Source organism: Beta vulgaris, chromosome 5 (assembly GCF_026745355.1).
Source record: "Beta vulgaris subsp. vulgaris cultivar EL10 chromosome 5, EL10.2, whole genome shotgun sequence".
Lineage (NCBI taxonomy): Eukaryota > Viridiplantae > Streptophyta > Magnoliopsida > Caryophyllales > Amaranthaceae > Beta > Beta vulgaris.
The window spans coordinates 27,405,465-27,428,205 of NC_079206.1; the positions used below are offsets into that span (position 1 = coordinate 27,405,465).

The following is a 22,741-nucleotide window of genomic DNA, read 5'->3' on the forward strand; positions in this document are numbered from 1 at the left end:
TCGTCCCATGGAAACTAATCAATTAATGCCATTAACTTTTCTTCAACTTTTCATTATATTAAATTGCAAATAAAAAAAAACTGTAAATTTGAAACTTAAAAAACTTGTATACGTTATAAAAAAAAATTTGAAAAATAAAACTCGAACACAACAAAAAAAAAGACAAAATCCAACTCAACTATAAATTTGAAACTTAAAAAAAAAATGAAATTTGGCGTGAACAATAGAAAAATGTAAAATTGAAATATTTAATATGAACACAACAGAAAAATGATAACTCAAACATGAAAATGAAAAATGATAAATATCACAGTCAAGGAACAAATATGTTACTTAAGCAGACAAATGAAGGAACAAATTCGCTACTCGACTTGCGTGAAGGAGACATTGATTCGCTTGCGTTGAGTATGGCGGGCCTGCGATGTTTTTGAGTGGTGGTTGGGGGAAGCGCTGGTTTTCAGAGTGAGTGAGAGTGAGGGTCTGAGGGAGATGGTGGATGGGTGAGAAAATGAGAACGAGTGTTAAACTTTGTTGAATTGTTGCTTAGGGTTTGTGTTGCCCGACTTTGGCGACTTCACTGTTTTCCAAATCACACTTCATTTCTTTTTTTCTATTTTTTTTTTGTGTTTGAAGGAAAGAAATTTAATTATTGAACATTTTTCTGTTCTTTCTTATGTGTTAAAAAAGCTTAACTTTATGAAAATGAAATTCAAAATCACTTCATTTCTTTTCTCCTTTATTTGTCTTTGAAGGAAACAAATTTAATTATTCAACATTTTTCTATCCTTTCTTATTGATTAAAAACATTAATTTTAAAAAGAAAGCGTAAGAAATAAACATTTAAGTAATGAATATGACTTCATAAAAACGAGTAGTACAAAATATGCTATAACAAATTAGACAGATCATTTAATTCTTAATTGCACAAGTTGGCTAAGGTATCGTTATGATGTATAGCATTGTAAAATGAGTAGTACAGTAGTTAGCTTTAATTTCGCTCCAGTAGTTGACAGGTGTAACGGTGCATGCAGTCCTCCGGTAAGTTCTATCCTCTTTAATTCCCATTTTCCGAGCTTTCCTTTTTCCGAATATATTAATCGAAAATCAACCTCTTCCTTTTTTTTATTTACTCGCGTTAATTTCCTCTTCTTTCACGTTAGCTTTAATTTCGTTGCGATCTTAATTTTACCTTCATCGGTTATACACTAAATACCTACCAAAACACCCAAAATGCAGTTTGGGTCATCCTCACCATCTAACCGGCTTCACATCATCTCTATTCTCTATTATTTGTCATCCTAAAATTATTTAAATTCTTTTCAAAAAAAGTTGAAATTACATTTCTAACCTTTTCTTTCTTTTTCTTAAACCATCATCCACCTCCTGCCACTACACCTCGTTGCCACAACTACCCACTAGCAGCCCTAATCCTCCCCCACCCCCACCCCCACCCCCACCCCATGCAAGCCCTAAGAGCAGCTCCCTATCCCTTGGCTTCTTCCTCTTCTCTTTGGTTGAACCTCATTTGCAGGCTTCCTAACTGGTTTTACTTCCGTAATGCAAGCTTAGATCTCACATGTAGGGGTGGGAATGAGCCGAGCCGAGCCTGAATAGTGCCAGGCTCGGCTCGAGCTCGAGTTTCAAAAACGAGGCTCGACTCGAGCTCGAGGCTCGTCGAGCCTCAAAATGGAGCTCAGCTCGAGCTCGTGTCATGGAATATGAGGCTCGGCTCGAGCTCGTTTGAGGCTCGGGGCTCAGGCTCGAGGCTCGGGCTCGTTTCAGGTTCGAGGCTCGGGCTCGTTTGAGGCTTGAGGCTTGAGCTCGTTTCAGGCTCGAGGCATAAGCTCGAAAAAAATGGTTCGAAATCTCAAAAACAAAAAAATTCATACACTAATACATAATTTATAGGTGATACAAATCTCATCTCCAACAAGTAAACACAAATTAAATTAAAAAAAAGTCTCCAGACTCCAAGTAAACACAAATAAAAAAAGTCTCCAACAAGTAAAGACAAATAAAAAAAGTCTGCAACAAGTCATACATACATTACAAATTCAAATAAGTTTCACCACCAAAGTTTACAATAATGCAATTTGGTTCAATATTCCATGCCATGTATGTCGATCTTCACAAATTTTGTGCCAAAACAACTTATGGAATAGGAATAACGATTTCTTTTGGTTGATCATCTTCAATATCCTGCGTTAGTGTACAAAATAATTAAAAATCAGCCCAAAATCAGTAGTAGTAGCATGTAAAAAATCCTTTAAATGCCCAAAACAACAAACAATAAAAAGAAATGGTTGAACTTACTTTGTTCTTTCTTTTGATCCCAAAAGTCGAACTAGTCCAATCTCCCGTGCAAATTAGCATTTGCATAGTTTCTGGAAGCAACGAAGCTCGATAATAATCGATAACACGACTCCTTGCACTAAATGTAGCCTCAGATGCAACAGTGGTAATCGGAATAGCCAAGACATCAACATCGATTTTAGATAAAATACGATACTTCACAGATTTTTCTTTCCACCATTTCAATATATCAAACTTTCCTTCCTCGTTGTATTCTTCCTCAAAATACATATCAACTTCCGATTTCTTAGTTTGAGTTTTTTTCCACTTTTCACAGCTTGTAACACCCTATACATTCCGGGAAGGCTCCTGTCATTTTCATTTGAAGTTCCATAATCACATTCTCAAACTACTTCCGTTGGAGAAGAATACAAGGTCTTGTACTCATCATACAACTCGTACAAAGTATCTCTAACCTTGAGAATGTTACCTCTAACAAGTTCCGAAGGAAACATTTGGGGGAAAGTAATGTCAAGTACCTCTATTTTCACACGAGGGTCCAAAATACCACCTATGGCCATGATCAAATTGCATTCACCCAAATACTTATCAAACCTTTCTTTCATGTTTTTTACCATGTCTTTCACAAAATCATCAGAAGAGTTGGCATATTTATCTAACATCTCTTTGATGTAACAAACTTCACTAAGAAACACATTAGAAGTTGGATATTCTGATCCTGAGATGATATTAGTAGTAGTATAGAAGATTTTTAAAATGTCAAGCAACTTTTCAATTTTATCCAATCTTCAATACCAGGACAGCAAACATATTCACTATCCTCCAAAGCAGGTCTAAAGAATACCTCCTTAAACTTGATTGCTGAAGCCAACATATCATATGTGGTATTCCACCGAGTCTTGCATTCAAGAATGAGTTTCCTCTCTTTAAGATTGAATTGTTGCACAAGTTCAGCAAACTTCCTCATCCTAGCTTCACTTCCATTGAGATAATCCACCGTATCATGCACATTATTTATGATAGTTTTGACTTGCTTCAAACCATGTTGCATCATGATATTCAAAATGTGTGCACAACAACGAACGTGAAATAATTTACCACCACACATTAACCTTTTAGAAAGTGAAAAGGTATCTTTCATGATTTGGATGCAAGTGTCATTTGCCGTAGCATTGTCTACGGAAACCGTGAACACCTATTAAAGAAACCAAAAACCAACATGCTTTAGAAAATCATACTTTCCTAAACAAAACAAGACATAACTAAATAACCAAAAGAGATTAAGTATGAAGACACTTACTTTATTCTCAATTTCCCACTCCTTCAAGCATTTAAATATGCAATTTGCTATATCTTTTCCTTTTCTAGGAGGAGGAATATGCACAAAGCTCCGCTTTTGTAGTTTCCAATCCTTATCAACAAAATGCCCCGTGAGTACCATGTACTCAATCCTTTGTGGCTTATTACGCCAAAGATCAGTGGTCAAAGAAATCCTATCCACATCTTTTAAAATTGCCTTCAACTTTTTATTTTCGGCCTCATAAACATTGAATGCATCGGCTTTTATAGTGCGACGTGTCACACTAGTCCATTGTGGTATCCCTTGTTTTAGCATCATATCAAACCCCTCCTCTTCAACAACTGAAAAAGGTTTTTCATGCATAACAATCCAATTTGCAATCCCTTCTCTCATACTTAGCATATCAAGCTTACCATTATGTAAAGCACTAACAAATCCAGAATCAGGTTTACCAGCAATTAAATTAGAAGGCAAGAAGTTTATCATATTTTGTTGTTTCAATGATACTTTTATTTTACACAAGTACGCAAGTGTCGTTGCAAATGACTAGTAGTACTAGATTTTGCAATGCTAAGAGGTTTTTGACAATGCTTACATTTGGTTTTCCATTTTCCACTAACAAGTGCTACTTTCTCCATCTCCTCCCACACGCTTTATGTCCGTGGTCTCTTATGTGGATGATCGGGATCTTCATCACCAACTTCTGCATTAGCCTCATCGACTTCATCGGGATTTTCAGATTCAATAAGTTCATCATCATCTTGTTCTGGTTCATAAGGGTTCTCATTTTCAACATTTACAAAAAACTTTTCCACAGTTGGTGTAGAAGGACAGTTAGGAGTTGATGATGGAACATCACTATCACCTATTGAATAGAAACAACTACTAATGAATACAAATAAGAAGTAAAGATACTTGAAATTACAGCAAATACTATTAAGTAATCACAAACTTGTGATACATTGAATCATTGGTAACAAATAAATACTAAATTCTAAATGCATAAACCCACCTAAAGGGCAAAACTGATTTGCTGCCATATAGCAGATTACATTAAGAAGTTAAACATGTTTGCATTACAATTAGAAAGTAGAATATTACAAAAGTTATTATAGAAAAACTAATCAGTGGAGTAAAATAAAGAAGAATAATAGAAATGGACCTTGGATTTATGAATTTATCTATACATGAATTCCACTTGAAAATGACATAAACTTTGTCATTTTGTTGCATACAATTTAACAGGAATTAATCAAAGTTCCAACTTTTTGAACCAAAGTCCAAAACAAAAGGAAAATATAAGATACTACATGAATTCATGATTCATCATTCACGGCACAGTTAACTTACATCCACGAAAAAGTATAGTAGTTTCATTGAATTGGTATTTAAAAACCAAATTATGCTTTGGTGTTGCTTTAGTTCAAGTGGCCCAATTCATACATTCATTACTAATCAAAAAAACAATACTTTAATCTGTAGATGTACTTACAACTGAGCAAATTCATACGAGGGAGAGGGATAAAAGGCAAGGGATGACATTAGAAAAACTATAAGGGAGGAAAGCTAACACCTAAGAGGGAGGGAGGACAGGGGGCCGAATACCTGTTGGTGGGTCGCTGGCCATGGTTGTTCCAGCGGCGGTGAGGCGAGGTAGGGGCGGCGGTGAGACGTGATATCTGAGGCCTGTCGCGTGAGTAGCTTTACCAGTTACGGACTTAGGGTTTTGGAGTTTTTGAATTTTGACAGATGAATTTTCTGAAGTTGAATAAGGAATGTGCGTGGGAAGTGGATGTATGAACTAGGAAGTAGGAACCAATATTCACTTAATTTTGTTTTTTTTTGTTTTTTTTCTTTTTTTTAAATATACATTTTAAATGTTTTGCCTTTTTTTTTACTAATGAATAATAATACTAATTTTATATTTTTCTAATAAAAAAAATAACTCGAGCCGTTCGCGAGCTTTTCGAGCCGAGCTTAGCCTAGCTCGTGGCTCGTATCGTTAGGTCTCGAGCCGAACCCGAACTCGAGTTGAGCCGAGCTTTGACCGAGCCGAACTCGAATAGTTCGCGAGCAGGCTTGGCTCATTCCCACCCCTACTCACATGCATGTGTACGAATTTGTATGGTGATCTGTATCACTTGGCACCACACAATTATAACCCATCGGATGAGCATTACACTCCATGGAATCTCCAGGTGAATTTCAAGAATCGTCGATCAAAGTGCAACGTCTTATGCCCATACTAATCCTTGAAGGATTTCTCCCATCATTCAGATGACAACATCATTTAAGCTCGAAGTGAAGTTTCTGATGAAACCCACAGTAGTGTTCATCATCATGACAACAAGCATACAAAGACGGATTATAATCTCTAGCCTCATTTGAATTTTAGGGTGGAAGTGGAAACCCTAGTAGCATATTCTCACCAGATGGCAAGCCAAGGTAGCTTGGAGTTACAATATGAGTATAAAGATCTTTGCGTGCTGCTTTGGCTTTTGTCATTCCGCTGCAGATTCGCCTCAATTGAATTTGCATGGTTTGCATAATTATATTAAAGTCCAGATTCGATGTTCAAAGTATTAAATTTCGTGGCAAGAAGCGGCGGGAATCCCAACTTCATTGTAGCCAATCTCTTGATTTAATGCCCATAGATGGCTCGCCTGGGGCGCTGCGGCACAAGCGACATTGTCATTGTATTGAGCAAAGGGAAACGAAAGAGGGTTTCACTGTTTGGCCTACTTCATCGCGCTGCTCTTTCAACGCCAAAGCAATAACTAATTTGTTAATGGCAAGAAGGATGGGAGTTAGACCCTCAACGGAGATAACCTCTTGATATGGATGCGACAAGGAGATTCAAGATAATTCAATTGTTGATCTATTTAATAAATGGGTTTGGATCATATTACAATTCAGAATTATAATTAGCAATCTGACTTGCATGGACCCGGTTCACATTAAAAATATTGTGCACCCGTCCAAGTACGTGAGCCTCGACAAACACTACTCACTCCCACTTTCCAAATCTGTGATTTTCTTTCTCTATTCAATATTTTCAAAATCGTAGATTCTTTTCCAAAATTTCTGCAAATTATTCTCTATTTTCATTTAAATTATTTCTCAATTTTCCTACAAAACCTAAATTGACGTACATCTCTTTCAAAATAATTCTTTTCATTTGATTAATAATTGTAACGCTATATGTTTCGAAATTGATTCTTCAGCAATTTCATGTTCAATTGAGCAACTACGAAAAATTCATGGAAAATTCGAGTTTAATTGAGCAAATAGATCTCAATTAGAGTATTATAGCATGTAATATAGACGACCTAAATCGGAGCATTGAAGCATTCGATGACGAAGAACATCACAATTCATTACGAATTGAGCATCAAGATTCAATCGCAATAGATCTCAATAATACACCAAGTTTTGAAGGTAACAACTTTCAACTCAATAATTACATCCATTTGATTAAGCGAAGCATTAACACAATATTTTTCTTTAGAAAATGTGGAGTTGTTTCATGATGAGCTCGAAAGTCAAGTTCGACGAGAAATATGCTATAGTATTAACTGATGAATCTAATTCGATTGTCATTTTAGTTAAGTTTAAAAAACACACTATAACATTGATATGTTAACTAATATATCATAAAAAACGTTGTTGACAACATTGTTGATAATATCAGTGCTCTTCTAACTTAATCGAGTACAATAAAGCTAGGAAAGGCAGTAGTTGAAAGATTAAAAACTTTATCCCAATCGGCATGCAAATCCTTCACAGTATATGGCTTTGATACTATCTCATCAAAGAACTTCTGATAAATTGAATTTGACAAATTTTTGTCAAAATCATCTTGGGAAGGTTTATCAGAAGAAAAAGAGTCCTTCAAACATTTAAAAGCATCAATGTGGCAAAGGGAGACAACTTCTAAATCCTTCTTTCAAATCAACCACAAAGACATGAAGTTTCTACAAATCTAAACAAAGACAATTAATTTGTAATATTACATATGTAAATAGGTAAAAAATACATTATATCAAAACAAGACCAATTATATGAAAATAACTCCAACTATATCAGAGCAAGAACACATTATGTCATCAGTATACCACTACAAAAAATAAACAATAAAACACATAAACTATATCACATACAAAATACACTATATCATATTTTTTTTTTGATCCATATGAGCCACGAAGGCGATACAAAGTACAAAGAAGGGGACGGGGATTCGAACCTGTGACCTATCGTTCACAGCACCTCAATCTTAACCACTAGGCCAAGACATCCTTGGTAAATACACTATATCATATAAAACAACACTATATCATTCAAAACTATACCATATCAAAAGTGAATATTATTCTAAATTTTTGTAATGCACAAACAATATAATACACACTACATCACATTCAAAAACACTATATCACATACAACCACACTATATCAAATACAACCACTATATCACATATAATCACTATATCACAATATAAAACTACACTATACTACATACAATCACATTATATCAATCAAAACTATACTATATCAGAAAGTGAATATTATTCTAAAATTTAAAACTTCCTTCTATAGCTTTGGCTGTGATTTTTTCATCAGTGAGGTTTCCTGGTGGAAGGTCAAACTGAATATAAAACATGCCCTTCACCTTCCTCTTTCGCACAACCTCCTTTTCTACATCACTTCTGCACTTTGTGCATCATCAGTGGATACAAAACGTGGTACAACCTGAACGTCAATTTTTTGAATTGGCTTCATCCGACAGAAATCAATATGCCCATCGTCATTGAAGTAAAAGCTTAGCACTTATCGAATAACTATCATCCAACAAATCACTTCCAAACTTTTCACATCCGACTTCAAAATGAATTTTAATCCTAATTGACACATTATCCCAATGACTCAATAGAGTCAGGCAAGTTGGAGGTAAACCATCACCAATCTGTAGGTGATGGAAGTAAATCAACTCAAACAATATTATACAACCACTATAATGACCCCGAGAACTTTTAGTGTACAATGAATTCTTGTACAAAACTGTAGCATGTTTCAACCTCTCCAAAACATATTTACACCAATTTAAAGAAGCAATTGTGCAAACCTCATTCACAGCAAAAATCAGCCTCAAATCTAGTATGTTATTTGCAACTGGAGCTAAAAAAGAAGAACAAAAAATTACACATACAACTTTTTAAACTTCTCCCGACTATCAACTAAGCTAACTAACTCAACAAGAACAACAGACATAAGAATCTACTCTTTATCCCGACAAACTAAAAAATACACCCTCTAGCTCCCTTTCAACTCAAAATGCGGATGGTTTGCATTAGCTCCCTTAGAGACATCCACAACATCATTTCCTTCATGTAGAGGAAACTGAAACACATTATAAACATCCTATTAGTCAACCTTAAACTTTTTGGCATAACCAACTCTAAACATACCAGTACCATCGTTAAACCTCTCAACCAACCATCTACTTAAAGAATTGTTAGTCCTAAAAATCTTTAAATCCAGCAGAGATCAAAACCAATTTTTATCACAACATCCCATTGTTCAAAAGTCAAATTCACACAGCTTTTACCAAAACAAGTTGTTTTGAAGAGGTTTACTCTCTATCATTCAGATTCTACCAATATTTTGCTCTTCTTTGGAGCTTTCAAGTTATTCTTTTCAACTACATGGTTTAACCTCTTTTTACTTGGTGCATTTTTAATAACAAGTGTACCACTAGGATCATCAAAATCATTTCCTTCGTTAGCAGAAGGATTACTAGAATCCACACAAGCATGATTAGCAGAATAAGTTTTTCCATCTTGATGTCCAATAGAAAGATCACCAGAACCATGATTTAACCTCTTCTTACTTGGTGCCTTTTTAGTAACAAGTGTACCACCAGGATTACCATAAGCATTTCCTTCATTAGCACGAGGATCACTAGAATGCATACAAGCAGGATTAGCAGAATCAGTTCTTCCAATTTGATGTTCATTAGAAGGATTACGAAAATCATGTGCAGCTTAATTTGCAACAAAAAACAATTGTTCAAAGCAAACACATACGATATCAAAAGAAAACAATATATTATGTCAAAATACACTATATCATATCAAAACACATTGTATCATGTCAAAATACACTATATGATGTCAAAACATACTACATCATAACAAAAATAATTAAACATACACTATCATGTCAAGATATTATATATAATAACATGTACTGTATAATTACAAAATACACTATATAATATCAAAATAAAGTATATCCTGTCAAAACACACTATATCTTTAACACGATACATATTCGTAGCTTCCACAATTCTCCATAAACAAGTGTTATAGAAACAATTAAGAAAGTAAGGATTCGAAGGGTGGTTCTTGTGTACCTTAACTCGGTGTTTAGGAATCAAATCTTACTTAATCACTTTTACCACTTCTCCATCAACTTATTAGGACCTTAGAGAAAACATTCATCACTTAAAAGTTAGCAATTAACCCAAAGAAAGCAGGTATTAACCTAATATACCTCATAAATGCTGAAATTCAGCCACAACTCACCTTTCTTTGGTTTTTCTTGATGATACATAAATGTAACCTCAAAATTAACGCCTTCCTAGTATGGAGAACACCTTGGTAGACCTAGGGAAGTGATTGCATGCAAGACTCAGAGCTAGGAGCCAAAGCAAGCTAGCTTCCAACAACATTAGGTGCTCCTCGCTAGAATGACGTGAAGAAGAGAAGAGTGAAGATGTGTTGTTTTGTTGTGTTTCTTGTGGAATGATTCTGATAAAAATGAGTGAGGACCTTATATATATGGAGAATGGGTAAGGGCATTATCGTAATTTTTGGTTTAGTATTAGGGGTAAAATCGTCATTTCCCTTGCTTATGAATAAACCAGAATTTTCAAGGTTTTTAACGTAGGTTCTTTCCACAATTACTTCCTAATCCTTAATCGTTCTTAAGTAAATTCCTCTAAAGTATATTATATACCTTAATGAAAGTATCTTGACTTAATTAATCCTTAATTCACTTCCTCGAACAACAAAACGATATCAATGACTACTACAAATCTCATAACTCTAAAACGATACTTAACTTTCTAACATAATTCATGAATTATTCAATTATCACATAGCTCATGTTATTAGTTAGCTAATAACACATAATATCCATATCGACAACAAAATTCACATAACAGTCATTTCAACTCTTAGATTTCAAAACGTAACGGTCATAGCTTAATTCAATCATCGTTAGCATAATCACCGTTGATTATCGATTCTAATCTTAGCTTAATAAGTGAGGTTATTACACTCTACGACCCTTAAAGAAGTTTCGTCCTGAAACGTATAACATACCTTGGAATAATTAGGGTATCGTTCTCGCATATCCACTTCTTTTTCCCAAGTTGCTTCTTCCGTTCCATGATTGGTCCAGACTAGTTTAACCAAAAGTATTGTTTGGTTCCGTAACACTTTTTCCCGTCTATCCAGGATCCTTATAGGTCTCTCCTCATAACATAACGACTCGTCTATCTGTAACGGTTCGTACTGTTAGTCTTGGACGAACACTTAAGCAACTACAAGAGGGGGGTGAATTGTAGTTGGAGAGATTTTCAAACTTTTTGCAGAAATAAAAGAATGATTGAATAAGAAAGAAATAATTGCATGAAATAAGAGAGAACTAGGAACACGGGATTTTTACAAGGAAAACTTCCTAGGCCCAATAGGAAGAAAAACCTTGACCACGAGGGATTTTGACTCAATTTTCCTTTAATAACTTTTAGGCCAAAAGAGTCTCTTTTGTACAACCTAAACTCGGACCAACTCTGTTCCTCTAGGAACTGTTTCCCTGTCAGCCTGTTCCCCCTGAACAGTTGACTTCTCCCTTGACTTCACTCGAAGTCTTTTCTCTTTCTATCTCTCTTTTTCTCTCAAAAATGATTACAGACTTAAATTCACTCAACCCAATCTATAATACATCAATTTATGCGTACCTTGTTGTTTGTCAAGTCTTCTTCCTCATCTGTTTTTGCCATAAGATATAAATGAGCTGTCTCCTCTTCTGGTTGTTCCTGCTTCTCGTCTGAATCGGATTCTCCCCATGCAGCAACTATGGCCCTTCTCATATCAACTTTTGAGAAAGGTTTTTGCTGTTCCTTTCCCTTCTCTTTGTACTTTCCTTTGCTCTTTTCATTTTCCCAGAGAGGGCATTCCTTTATAAAGTGATATGGACTTCCACACTTGTGACAGCTTAACTTTCCTGGCTTTTTCAAGTTCTTTCCTTTGTAGTTTTTGTTGAACAACTTTTTGAATCTTTTCACGATCAGTGCTGCCTCTTCATCATCAGTTTCTGAATCGTCTAAGTCACCGGACTTGAGAGCCAATGCCTTAAGCCTATTTGAGTCAACTTCATGAGTTCCTAGATGGATTTCGTGAGTTAACAAGGAACCGGAAAGTTGTTCGATATTGAATGTGGTGAAATCTTTTGTTTCAAGCAGGGCACTGACCTTTGCCATCCATTTTTCATCCTGAGGAAGATTTCGTAGAACTTTTCTGACTTGTTCCTCCGGAGTGATGATCTTTCCTAGAGATTCAAGTTCATTAATGATGTTGGAGAACCTTGTGAGCATCTCTTGAACAGACTCCTTAGGCTTCATTTGAAATAGCTCATATTTGTGCATGAGCATGTCAATCTTTGATCTCTTGACTTCGTTTGTTCCTTCGTGAGTAACTTGAAGAAGTTCCCACATTTGCTTGGCTGATTTGCATCCCATGATTCGATTGTGTTCATGGGGACCAAGACCACAGTGGAGAATCTTTTTGGCCAAGTTATTCATCTCCATCTTGTCGAAGTCATCTTTATCATATTTGGAGAGTGGCTTGGGAATTTCTTCGCCTTTTTCATTTTTCTCTGTGACTTCGAAGTCACCAATCTCTATTACTCTCCAAACTTGATAATTTTCGGCCTTGATAAATATTTCCATACGATTCTTCCAGTATGGATAATACTTGCCATTAAACATTGGTGGACACTGAGTTGAGTAACCTTCTTCCAATCTTTCTCCTGATGTGTTCATCGTTTCCAGGAACTAGCTCCTTAGTGTTAACTGATTTTGGAGGAACTAGGCTCTGATACCAATTGTTAGTCTTGGACGAACACTTAAGCAACTACAAGAGAGGGGGTGAATTGTAGTTGGAGAGATTTTCAAACTTTTTGCGGAAATAAAAAAATGACTGAATAAGAAAGAAATAATTGCATGAAATAGGAAAGAACTAGGAACACGAGATTTTTACAAGGAAAACTTCCTAGGCCCAATAGGAAGAAAAACCTTGACCACGAGGGATTTTGACTAATTTCTTTAATAACTTTTAGGCCAAAAGATCTCTTTTGTACAACCTAAACTCGGACCAACTCTGTTCCTCTAGGAACTGGTTCCATGTCATCCTGTTCCCCTGAACAATTGACTTCTCCCTTGACTTCACTCGAAGTCTTTTCTCTTTCTCTTCTCTTTCTCTTTCTCTTTTTCTCTCAAAAATGATTAAGATTAGATTCACTCAACCCAATCTATAATACATCAATTTCTAAGAAGAAGAAAACCGAATGTACTTTCACTAAGAATATTACATAAAATTCTGAAAGTATTTCTAATAAGATCATTACAAAACTCTATTTGTAGGGACCTTTCTTCTCGAGTTCTTCTCCACGATCTTCTCCATGATCTTCTCCATGATCACACGTAGCTTCAGCCACTTCTCCACAATATGTCCGTTGTGTTATTTTTGTTGGCAGTTGGGCTTCCTGAAACTTAGCCACTTCTCCATGTTCACACGCCTTATATAGATTAGTTGTTGTGGTTCCTAAAATGTAGGAACTACCTCAACGATCTATTTTTAAGCGCTTGCTTAGGTTAGTGTTTGGTGGCTCCTAGATTTGAAGGAAAACAAAAAGCTGCACACACTAATAAACAAAATATTATGGAAACTTAATATATTAAATTTGTTACCTCCATAATATTAACCGAATATCACAAATAAGATTATAAAATACTTAATCTTGATTAAACTCCTAATCATTCTGATAAGTTATTTAACATGTTATTCGTGAAGTCTAAAAATAAATAAACTAATTAAAACTAAAAGAATAAATCTAACAAAATAAAATAAACAGGAAAAATAAATCTAAAACACATGAAATTACTTCTAACATAATAAACTAAAAACCGGACTTAATAAACTAAAATCACGTAAACTTTAATTATATGTCATTTTCAAAATAGTGAAATAACAATATTCCCCCTTTTTTATTATGACAAATAATTAATTTTTTTTTTATGTTTTTGAAAAAAAATCTAAAGAATCTAAAGACTAAGAAAATAAAATACACAAAATATACACAACCTAACTTAATTAAAACTCTACTGAGACTGGGAACAGCATAAGACTTGATTGGGAACAGGGATGAGAAAAATATGCATAGGAACTAAGATAAAAAATTTTAGACACTCATATCTCTTCCCCCTTTGTCATTATCAAAACCAAGATTTACCTGCACACTAGAGAGTCAAAGTTAGCAAAAAGCAAGTTGCTCAAACATACATCTCATAATATTAGCCATCCAAACACACAAACAGAATAGGCATGCAGAAAGCAACATTATAGACAACAAAAATTACGCAATATGCAGAGTAAGGCAAAAGAAAGTGAAGAAATTAAAGAGAAATTTAAAGTACTTCATGTGTCTCAGAAGGACACAAGAAGAGAAATCCAAAAGATTGTTTAATAATTACAGCCACACAAAAAAAAATTGTTCAATTGTTCCAAAGTTAAGAGAAGTTAGGGTTTGGTTCTTTTGAAGAGAGAGGAGACCACAAAATCTATCTTGGAGAGCACACCATCCACCTTGTTCCTGATCTCAGTATCAGCATTCTTGATTGCAAGCATTTGTTGTTGCTGCTGAGAGTCCAGAACATTGACGTAGCTTCAATGGAATTGATCCTGGTGTGTAGAAGGGTCAAGGAGTCCTGAATTTCCCGGAGTAGCTTGTTAAGCCCAGTTGTAGACAGCAACGGAAAATCCAGAGCAGTAGAAGGGACAGGATCAGAATCTAGGTGAATAAAACTGTGTCACCTTGATCCTGCTCCTTCTGGACTTGGACCCAGCCAACCTTTGGCTCTTCCTGACAGACCCACTGGAACCCCTTCTTCATCCAACTTCCTCTTACTACCCACTTCAACCTTTACGGAGTTTCTTCTTCTCAAAATCTATCTTCCCATTTACCAACCTCAAGCTCAGCCTAGTCAGAGTTTCTTTGTAAGATAATTTTCTGGCTCAGGAGAAAAGGAGAGACTGGTAGGCAGTTTAACTTTGCATTGTTTGAAAACAGAGGAAAGAAGATTTCCATAACCCACTTTTGTGTTATGGGTAATGCAGTGAGAGAGATGTGAAATTATCAAGGAGGGAAGGTTGATTTTTATGTTTTCGCAAGGCAATATATAATGTAAAGATCCATTAGACTTGTCTGGGTTCTTTTTGAGGAACGGGGTAAAATGAAACGCCAAACCAATTGAAATAACAGCTTATGAAATGGAGACAATTCTTTTTGATCTAAAGATAAATCATGTGAATTTCCGTTAAAGAAAGCAAGAATTTGAGCATTGAAACTCCATTTATGTTCAGCTTAGCCCTACCCTTAATGTAGTCCTTGTAACCCTCATTGGAACATCAAACCATTCCCCCAGTTTCTTCTCAGTGATGGTAACTACAGACCCATTGACAATTGACACACAAACACCCTCAGTTATGGTAAACCCAGAACAAAAAGCTTTCATCTTCTTTTCATAAAGACCCTCATCTACGCTAACAATTTTTAACCATTTTTGAAATTTCAAAATTTTCAATAACTCATTCCACTTAGACTTTTTGCACCATGCAACATATACACAAAAGCCCACAAGAAATTGTGAAGATTTTGTTTTCTTACTCGCTTTGTAGGTACAGTAATCTATTGTTCTTGATCGCTTTCAATCTCGTTTTCACCTTCTTCCTTTTTCGGAGAGAGAGAAACAGGAGCAGAGGATGCCGATTTTGACCCGGTAGAATCTGCTTCGTTCTTGGATGATTCTTGAGCACTTAATTCATCATGGGATGGTGTTTTCTCTCTTGGGAAATTTTCATGATCACCGGAATTTTGAGTTTTGGAAGACATGGTGACTGAGTTTTGGTGTGAGGTTGAAGATGAGAAAGGAGAGAGAGAGAGAGAAGTGAGTTGATGTGAGAGGGAGAGGGGTCAGTGATGTGATGGGTTGGGTTTATAATGTAATCATGATTCCGTGTGAAATAGAAATGGAGAGTTAGGTTTAATGAAACGATTTTTGGGTTTTTGGAAGGCAATTAATGAAGTTTCTTCATTTAACTTTAGATTAATTGAACGCGTAGTTGTGGCCATAATTCAGATTTATGTTTTTAATTTGGACGGAAAGGTGTGAAAAGAAAAAGAAATAAGGAAATTTGGAGGAAATTAGGAAAATAGAAAATCAGAAAATTTACTCTTGCATATGATAAAAATGTGTCCATAATATACAAACTACATACGTACCAAATATGTGCAAGGACACTAAGGGTAATATTCAGAGACATGTGAGTCCTTATACTTGACCCTAGGTGTATGAAATTTAATTCATGAAGTTGCAGGACAACTTAGTAAGAAACAATTGGGGGGAATCAACATCATGTGAACATTTAAACAATTTTTATCATTCCTAGTTCCAAGCGTATCTTTTAGAACCTGTCCCTAGATAGAGGTTTAGTCAATATGTCAGCTATTTGATTTTCAGTTGGACAAAAATCAACTTTGACTAATCCCTTCTCTACATTGTCTTTTAGGAAATGATGTCTAATGTGAATATGCTTGACTCTAGAGTGATGAACTGGATCCTTGGAAATGCAAATAGCACTAGTGTTTCACAGAATATAGGAACACACTTAAATTTTATGCCAAAGTCACGTACCTGTTGCTTGATCCATAATACTTGAGAGCAGCGTGCAGCAGCTGCCACGTATTTAGCTTTTGCTGTGGAAAGAGCAACAGTGTTGTTTCTTTGAGCTCCAAGAAACCAAGCTTGATCCTAGGAACTGGACAATACCCGATGTGCTTTTGCGATTCACCAAGTCTCCAGCATAGTCAGCATCGGAATAGCTTACTAGATCAAAGATGTCACTTCGAGGATAGAACAAACAAAGATCATCACTTCCTTTCAAATATCTAAGAATCCTTTTGACAGCTGTCAAATGAGATTCCTTAGGATTTGATTGGAATCTAGCACATAAACCAACACTAAAGGATATATCAGGCCTACTAGCAGTTAGATAAAGTAAGGAACCAATCATACCTCTATAGAGTTTCTGATCTACGGACTTACCACTTTGATCCTCATCTAACCTTGTACCTGTTCCTATAGGAGTATGGTTTGATTTTGCTTGATCCAGTCCATATTTTTTCAATAACTCCTTTACGTATTTTTGTTGATGGATCATTGTTCCTTTTTCAGTTTGCTTGATTTGCAAACTAGAAAGAAGTTTAACTCTCCCATCATCTCATTTCAAATTCACTACGCATTAACTCAGCAAATTCTTTACAAAGAGATTCGTTAGTTGCACCAAAAATTATATCATCCACATAAATCTGAACCACTAGGATGTCTGTTCCTTTGGATCGAAGGAACAGGTCCTATCAACTTTGCCTCGTATAAAGTCATTAGTTAAGAATTTTGAAAGTCTTTCATACCATGATCTAGAAGCTTGCTTAAGCCCATAAAGAGTTTATCTAGCTTATAGACATGATTGGAAGATCCGGGTTTTCAAAACCAGGAGGTTGTTCCACATAGACGTCTTCAATCAAATATCCATTTAAAAAGGCACATTTGACGTCCATTTGGTACAACCTAAAACCCATGAATGCTGCAAAGGCAATCAAAATTCTTATTGCTTCTATTCTAGCTACAGGAGCAAAGTTTCATCAAAGTCAATACCTTCTTGTTGATTGTACCCTTTGGCTACGAGTCTGGCTTTGTTTCTTATGACTGTTCCATGTTCGTCTAGCTTGTTCCTGAAGACCCATTTTAGTCCAATCACCTTTTGATTTTTAGGCTTGGTCTCAAGATGCCAGACCTTGTTCCTTTGGAACTCATTCAGTTTTTCTTGCATGACGTTTATCCAGTCAGACTCCAGTAGGGCATCATTGTGATCTCGTGGTTCTGTCATAGACAAAAAGGCATGGAAAACACAGAAATTTTTCAGTTGGGATCTCGTATGAGTTCCCTTTTCAATATCACTTACTATTAAATCCAATGAATGGGATTTCAAGTGTTTCCATGGTCTTGGTTCAAATCTCCTTGTCTCTGCTCCTCTAGTTTGAGGAGCTTCATTTATCTCGTCTACTGGATGAATTTTTGGTGCCTGTTCCTCCTGTATAACAGGATCAGGAACAACTATCTCTTCTTCAGAAATATGCTTTTTGTCGGTTCCTGCAGGTGTTAGTTCCTCATCAATGTTTACTGACTCCTCAATACGAGTCAGTCTATTTCAAAGTCATTTTCATGACTTGGTTCCTGCAGAGAGTTAGTTTCATCAAAAATAACATGACACTTTCCTCAACACACATTGTTCGTTTGTTGTAAACTCTATATGCCTTACTACTTAAAGCATATCCAATAAAAAGCCTCATCGCTTCTAGCATCAAACTTTCCTAAATTGTCTTTACCCTTGTTATGTACAAATCATCTACAGCCAAAGATTCTAAAGTACGAGATATTGGGTTTTCTTCCTTTGAGAAGCTCATAAGGGGTCTTCAAGACTAGGGATGGCAATCCAATCCGGATCCGACCCTAGTCCGCTCCGATCCGAAGGAAAAAATTCGAGTTGACTCCGACAAAGAAGTAATCCGACTCCGACTCCGTTTAAGAAATCCGACTCCGAGTCGGAGGAGGGTCGAAGTCGGATCTCATAAAATAATCCGACATCCGAATCCGACTCCGACTTTGAGTCAATCAATCCTTTTTTCTTATTTATGTAATGTATTATTTATGTATAATCTGACTTCGACTTTCAGCCAGTTATATTATATAGGATTTTCCCACAGAAAAAATGATTAAAAAATTGGAAGAAAAATAAGTCGGGTCAGGTTCGGAGTCGGATGTTCGGATTTTAAGTCGGATGTCCGGATTTTAAGTCGGATGTCCGGATTTTAAGTCGGGTAGGATCTCGGAGTCGGATGTTCGGATTTTAGGTCGGGTCGGATTCAGATTTTCAAAGTCGGATCTCGGAGTCGGAGTCAGACTCAGATTTAAAATCCGACTTCCTGTAGGGTCGGAGTCGGATTATGCATAATCCGGTCCAAGTCTGACCCGTTGCCATTCCTATTCAAGACAATAGGTCTTAGCATGACCCTATTGATTATGTAGCATGCCGTATTCACTGCTTCAGCCCAGAAATTCTTCGGAAGATTGCTTGCTATGATCATTGTTCTTGCCATGTCCTCCAAGGTGCGATTCTTCCGTTCTACCACGCCATTTTGTTGTGGAGTTCTAGGAGCTGAGAAGTTGTGATCAAGGCCTTCATTTCTGCAAAACTCATCAAATTTGGAGTTTTCAAACTCCTTACCATGATCAGATTGCAAGTGCTTAATTTTAAAACCACTTATTCTTTGAGTTCTTTTTGCAAAGTTAACAAATTCATCAAATGTCACATCTTTGCTATGGAGAAAAATAACCTAAGTGTATCTTGAAAAATCATCAACTATTACAAGCACATATCTCTTACCAGATCGACTTTGGATTCAAACAGGGCCACATAAGTCCATATGAATCAATTCAAGGGGACTTTGTGTGCTTACCATTTTCTTTGATTTGACCGAGGATCTGACTTGTTTACCTTTTGCACATGGTCCACAAACTTCATGGTTTGAGACTTTGATAGTTGGTAATCCAACCACCAAGTCCTTACCACTTAGCTTCTGGAGTAATGCCATACTTGCGTGACCACATCGTTTATGCCAAAGAAGTGGTTCATTATCGACGACACTTAAACACGTTAGATTGTTCCTAGGAACAAGGTTGAGATCAACCACGTAGGTGTTCCCTTTCCTTGTTCCTTCTAGAATTTTGGTACCTGTTCCTGCATTACTTACTACACAACATTCATCAGTAAAATTTACACTGTTCCCTTTGTCGCAAAATTGAGAAATACTAAGCAGATTATGTTTTAAACCCTCGACCAAGAATACATTGTCGATGGAATGTGACTTAGACTTTCCTACCTTCCCTATTGCAACTATGTTACCGGTAAGATTGTCTCCGAAGGTCACAATTCCTCCATCATAGGCTGAAAGCGAGAGAAATTTCTCTTTATCTCCTGTCATGTGTTTAGAACAACCGCTATCGAGGTACCACAGTTTGACTTGGGTTCCTCAGCCGGGCTTGTATTTCTCTTAACTTTCCAAACTTGTCTAACTAAGTGGGTGTTCATTTCAATATGTTCTTCTCTGGAGGAAGAGTCAGACACTAAGTGTCCGCTGTTCCCACAATAAGAGCATATTCGGCTGCTTGGAAGATCAACATTTTTTTTCATTTTGTTTTTCTTCTTGTGATTGAAACCTAACCCACTTCTTCTTTCATTTTTATATTTTTGTATCCAGCTCACTGGATCAGGAAGAGTCGTTCTTGAAGATTCCATTTTCTCTTTAAGTACCAAATATTTACTTAAAACTTTTTCATGTTCGAATTTTAACTTTTCGAACTCGGATCTAGTATTTATAGAGGAACTGGTTCATTCAGGAACGAATAGTTTCAATTCAGCCATTTCCATATTCAAGAAATAATTCTCATTTTTAGCATTTTCAAAAGCTTCTCGAATACGTCGGTTTTCATCAAAGACTTCAAAGAATCTTTCCTCAATGTTTGCATTCACTGTTTTAAACCAATTTGAATGTCCTTTGGTGACTTCAAGACTTTTTCTAAATTTTTTTCTCTAACACAAATGACCTTGTAGTCATCCAAAGTTTCCAAAAGTAGTTTTATTAAATGATTATTTGAAAGTTCTTTTAACTCTTCTTCAATAACATTTATGCGTACCTTGTTGTTTGGCAAGTCTTTTTCCTCATTTGGTTTTGCCATGAGACATAAATGAGCTGTCTCCTCTTCTGGTTGTTCCTGCTTCTCGCCTGAATCGGATTCTTCCCATGCAGCAACCATGGCCCTTCTCATATCAACTTTTGAGAAAGGTTTTTGCTGTTCCTTTCCCTTCTCTTTGTACTTTCCTTTGCTCTTTTCATTTTCCCAGAGAGGGCATTCCTTTATAAAGTGATATGGACTTCCACACTTGTGACAGCTTAACTTTCCTGGCTTTTTCAAGTTCTTTCATTTGTAGTTTTTGTTGAACAACTTTTTGAATCTTTTCACGATCAGTGGTGCCTCTTCATCATCAGTTTCTGAATCCTCTAAGTCACAGGACTTGAGAGCCAATGCCTTAAGCCTATTTGAGTCAACTTCATGAGTTCCTAGATGGATTTCGTGAGTTAACAAGGAACCGGAAAGTTGTTCGATATTGAATGTGGTGAAATCTTTTGTTTCAAGCAGGGCAGTGACCTTTGCCATCCATTTTTCATCCTGAGGAAGACTTCGTAGAACTTTTCTGACTTGTTCCTCCGGAGTGATGATCTTTCCTAGAGATTCAAGTTCATTAATGATGTTGGAGAACCTTGTGAGCATCTCTTGAACAGACTCCTTAGGCTTCATTTGAAATAGCTCATATTTGTGCATGAGCATGTCAATCTTTGATCTCTTGACTTCGTTTGTTCCTTCGTGAGTAACTTGAAGAAGTTCCCACATTTGCTTGGCTGATTTGCATCCCATGATTCTATTGTGTTCATGGGACCAAGACCACAGTGGAGAATCTTTTTGGCCAAGTTATTCATCTCCATCTTGTCGAAGTCATCTTTATCATATTTGGAGAGTGGCTTGGGAATTTCTTCGCCTTTTTCATTTTTCTCTGTGACTTCGAAGTCACCAATCTCTATTACTCTCCAAACTTGATAATTTTCGGCCTTGATAAATATATCCATACGATTCTTCCAGTATGGATAATACTTGCCATTAAACATTGGTGGACACTGAGTTGAGTAACCTTCTTCCAATCTTTCTCCTGATGTGTTCATCGTTTCCAGGAACTAGCTCCTTAGTGTTAACTGATTTTGGAGGAACTAGGCTCTGATACCAATTGTTAGTCTTGGACGAACACTTAAGCAACTACAAGAGAGGGGGTGAATTGTAGTTGGAGAGATTTTCAAACCTTTTGCGGAAATAAAAAAATGACTGAATAAGAAAGAAATAATTGCATGAAATAGGAAAGAACTAGGAACACGATATTTTTACAAGGAAAACTTCCTAGGCCCAATAGGAAGAAAAACCTTGACCACGAGGGATTTTGACTAAATTTTCCTTTAGTAACTTTTAGGCCAAAAGAGTCTCTTTTGTACAACCTAAACTCGGACCAACTCTGTTCCTCTAGGAACTGGTTCCCTGTCAGCCTGTTCCCCCTGAACAGTTGACTTCTCCCTTGACTTCACTCGAAGTCTTTTCTCTTTCTCTCTTCTCTTTCTCTTTTTCTCTCAAAAATGATTATAGATTTAGATTCACTCAACCCAATCTATAATACATCAATTTCTAAGAAGAAGAAAACCGAATGTACTTTCACTAAGAATATTACATAAAATTCTGAAAGTATTTCTAATAAGATCATTACAAAACTCTATTTGTAGGGACCTTTCTTCTCGAGTTCTTCTCCACGATCTTCTCCATGATCTTCTCCATGATCACACGTAGCTTCAGCCACTTCTCCACAATATGTCCGTTGTGTTATTTTTGTTGGCAGTTGGGCTTCCTTAAACTTAGCCACTTCTCCATGTTCACACGCCTTATAAATAGATTAGTTGTTGTGGTTCCTAAAATGTAGGAACTACCTCAACGATCTATTTTTAAGCGCTTGCTTAGGTTAGTGTTTGGTGGCTCCTAGATTGTAGGAAAACCAAAAAAGCTGCACACAC

At 36.2% G+C, this 22,741-nt stretch overlaps 2 protein-coding genes across 3 annotated transcripts in view; one reads left to right on the forward strand and one right to left on the reverse strand.

Annotated features, from left to right (window-relative positions):
- The window catches only part of LOC104893408 (nucleolin 2), a 58,110-nt gene that overhangs the window by 18,636 nt on the left and 16,733 nt on the right, over positions 1-22,741 (forward strand). The window lies entirely within an intron of this gene.
- Positions 2,697-4,099, reverse strand: LOC104893442 (zinc finger BED domain-containing protein RICESLEEPER 2-like). The gene is made up of 3 exons (XM_010679550.1): positions 3,614-4,099; positions 3,109-3,508; positions 2,697-3,031 (listed from the first exon to the last, which is right to left on the reverse strand). Exons 1-3 carry the CDS (start codon positions 4,097-4,099, stop codon positions 2,697-2,699), a joined length of 1,221 nt encoding a protein of 406 aa, XP_010677852.1.

Bases quoted from the DNA above. Each gene is read 5' to 3' on its own strand.
- LOC104893442 (XM_010679550.1), bottom strand. From the start codon at position 4,099: ATGATAAACTTCTTGCCTTCTAATTTAATTGCTGGTAAACCTGATTCT. The intron at 3,509-3,613 runs GTAAGTGTCTTC...TTTCTTTAATAG, and splicing joins AGTGGGAAATTGAGAATAAA to GTGTTCACGGTTTCCGTAGA. The intron at 3,032-3,108 runs GTATTGAAGATT...ATATCATCTCAG, and splicing joins TGAATATGTTTGCTGTCCTG to GATCAGAATATCCAACTTCT.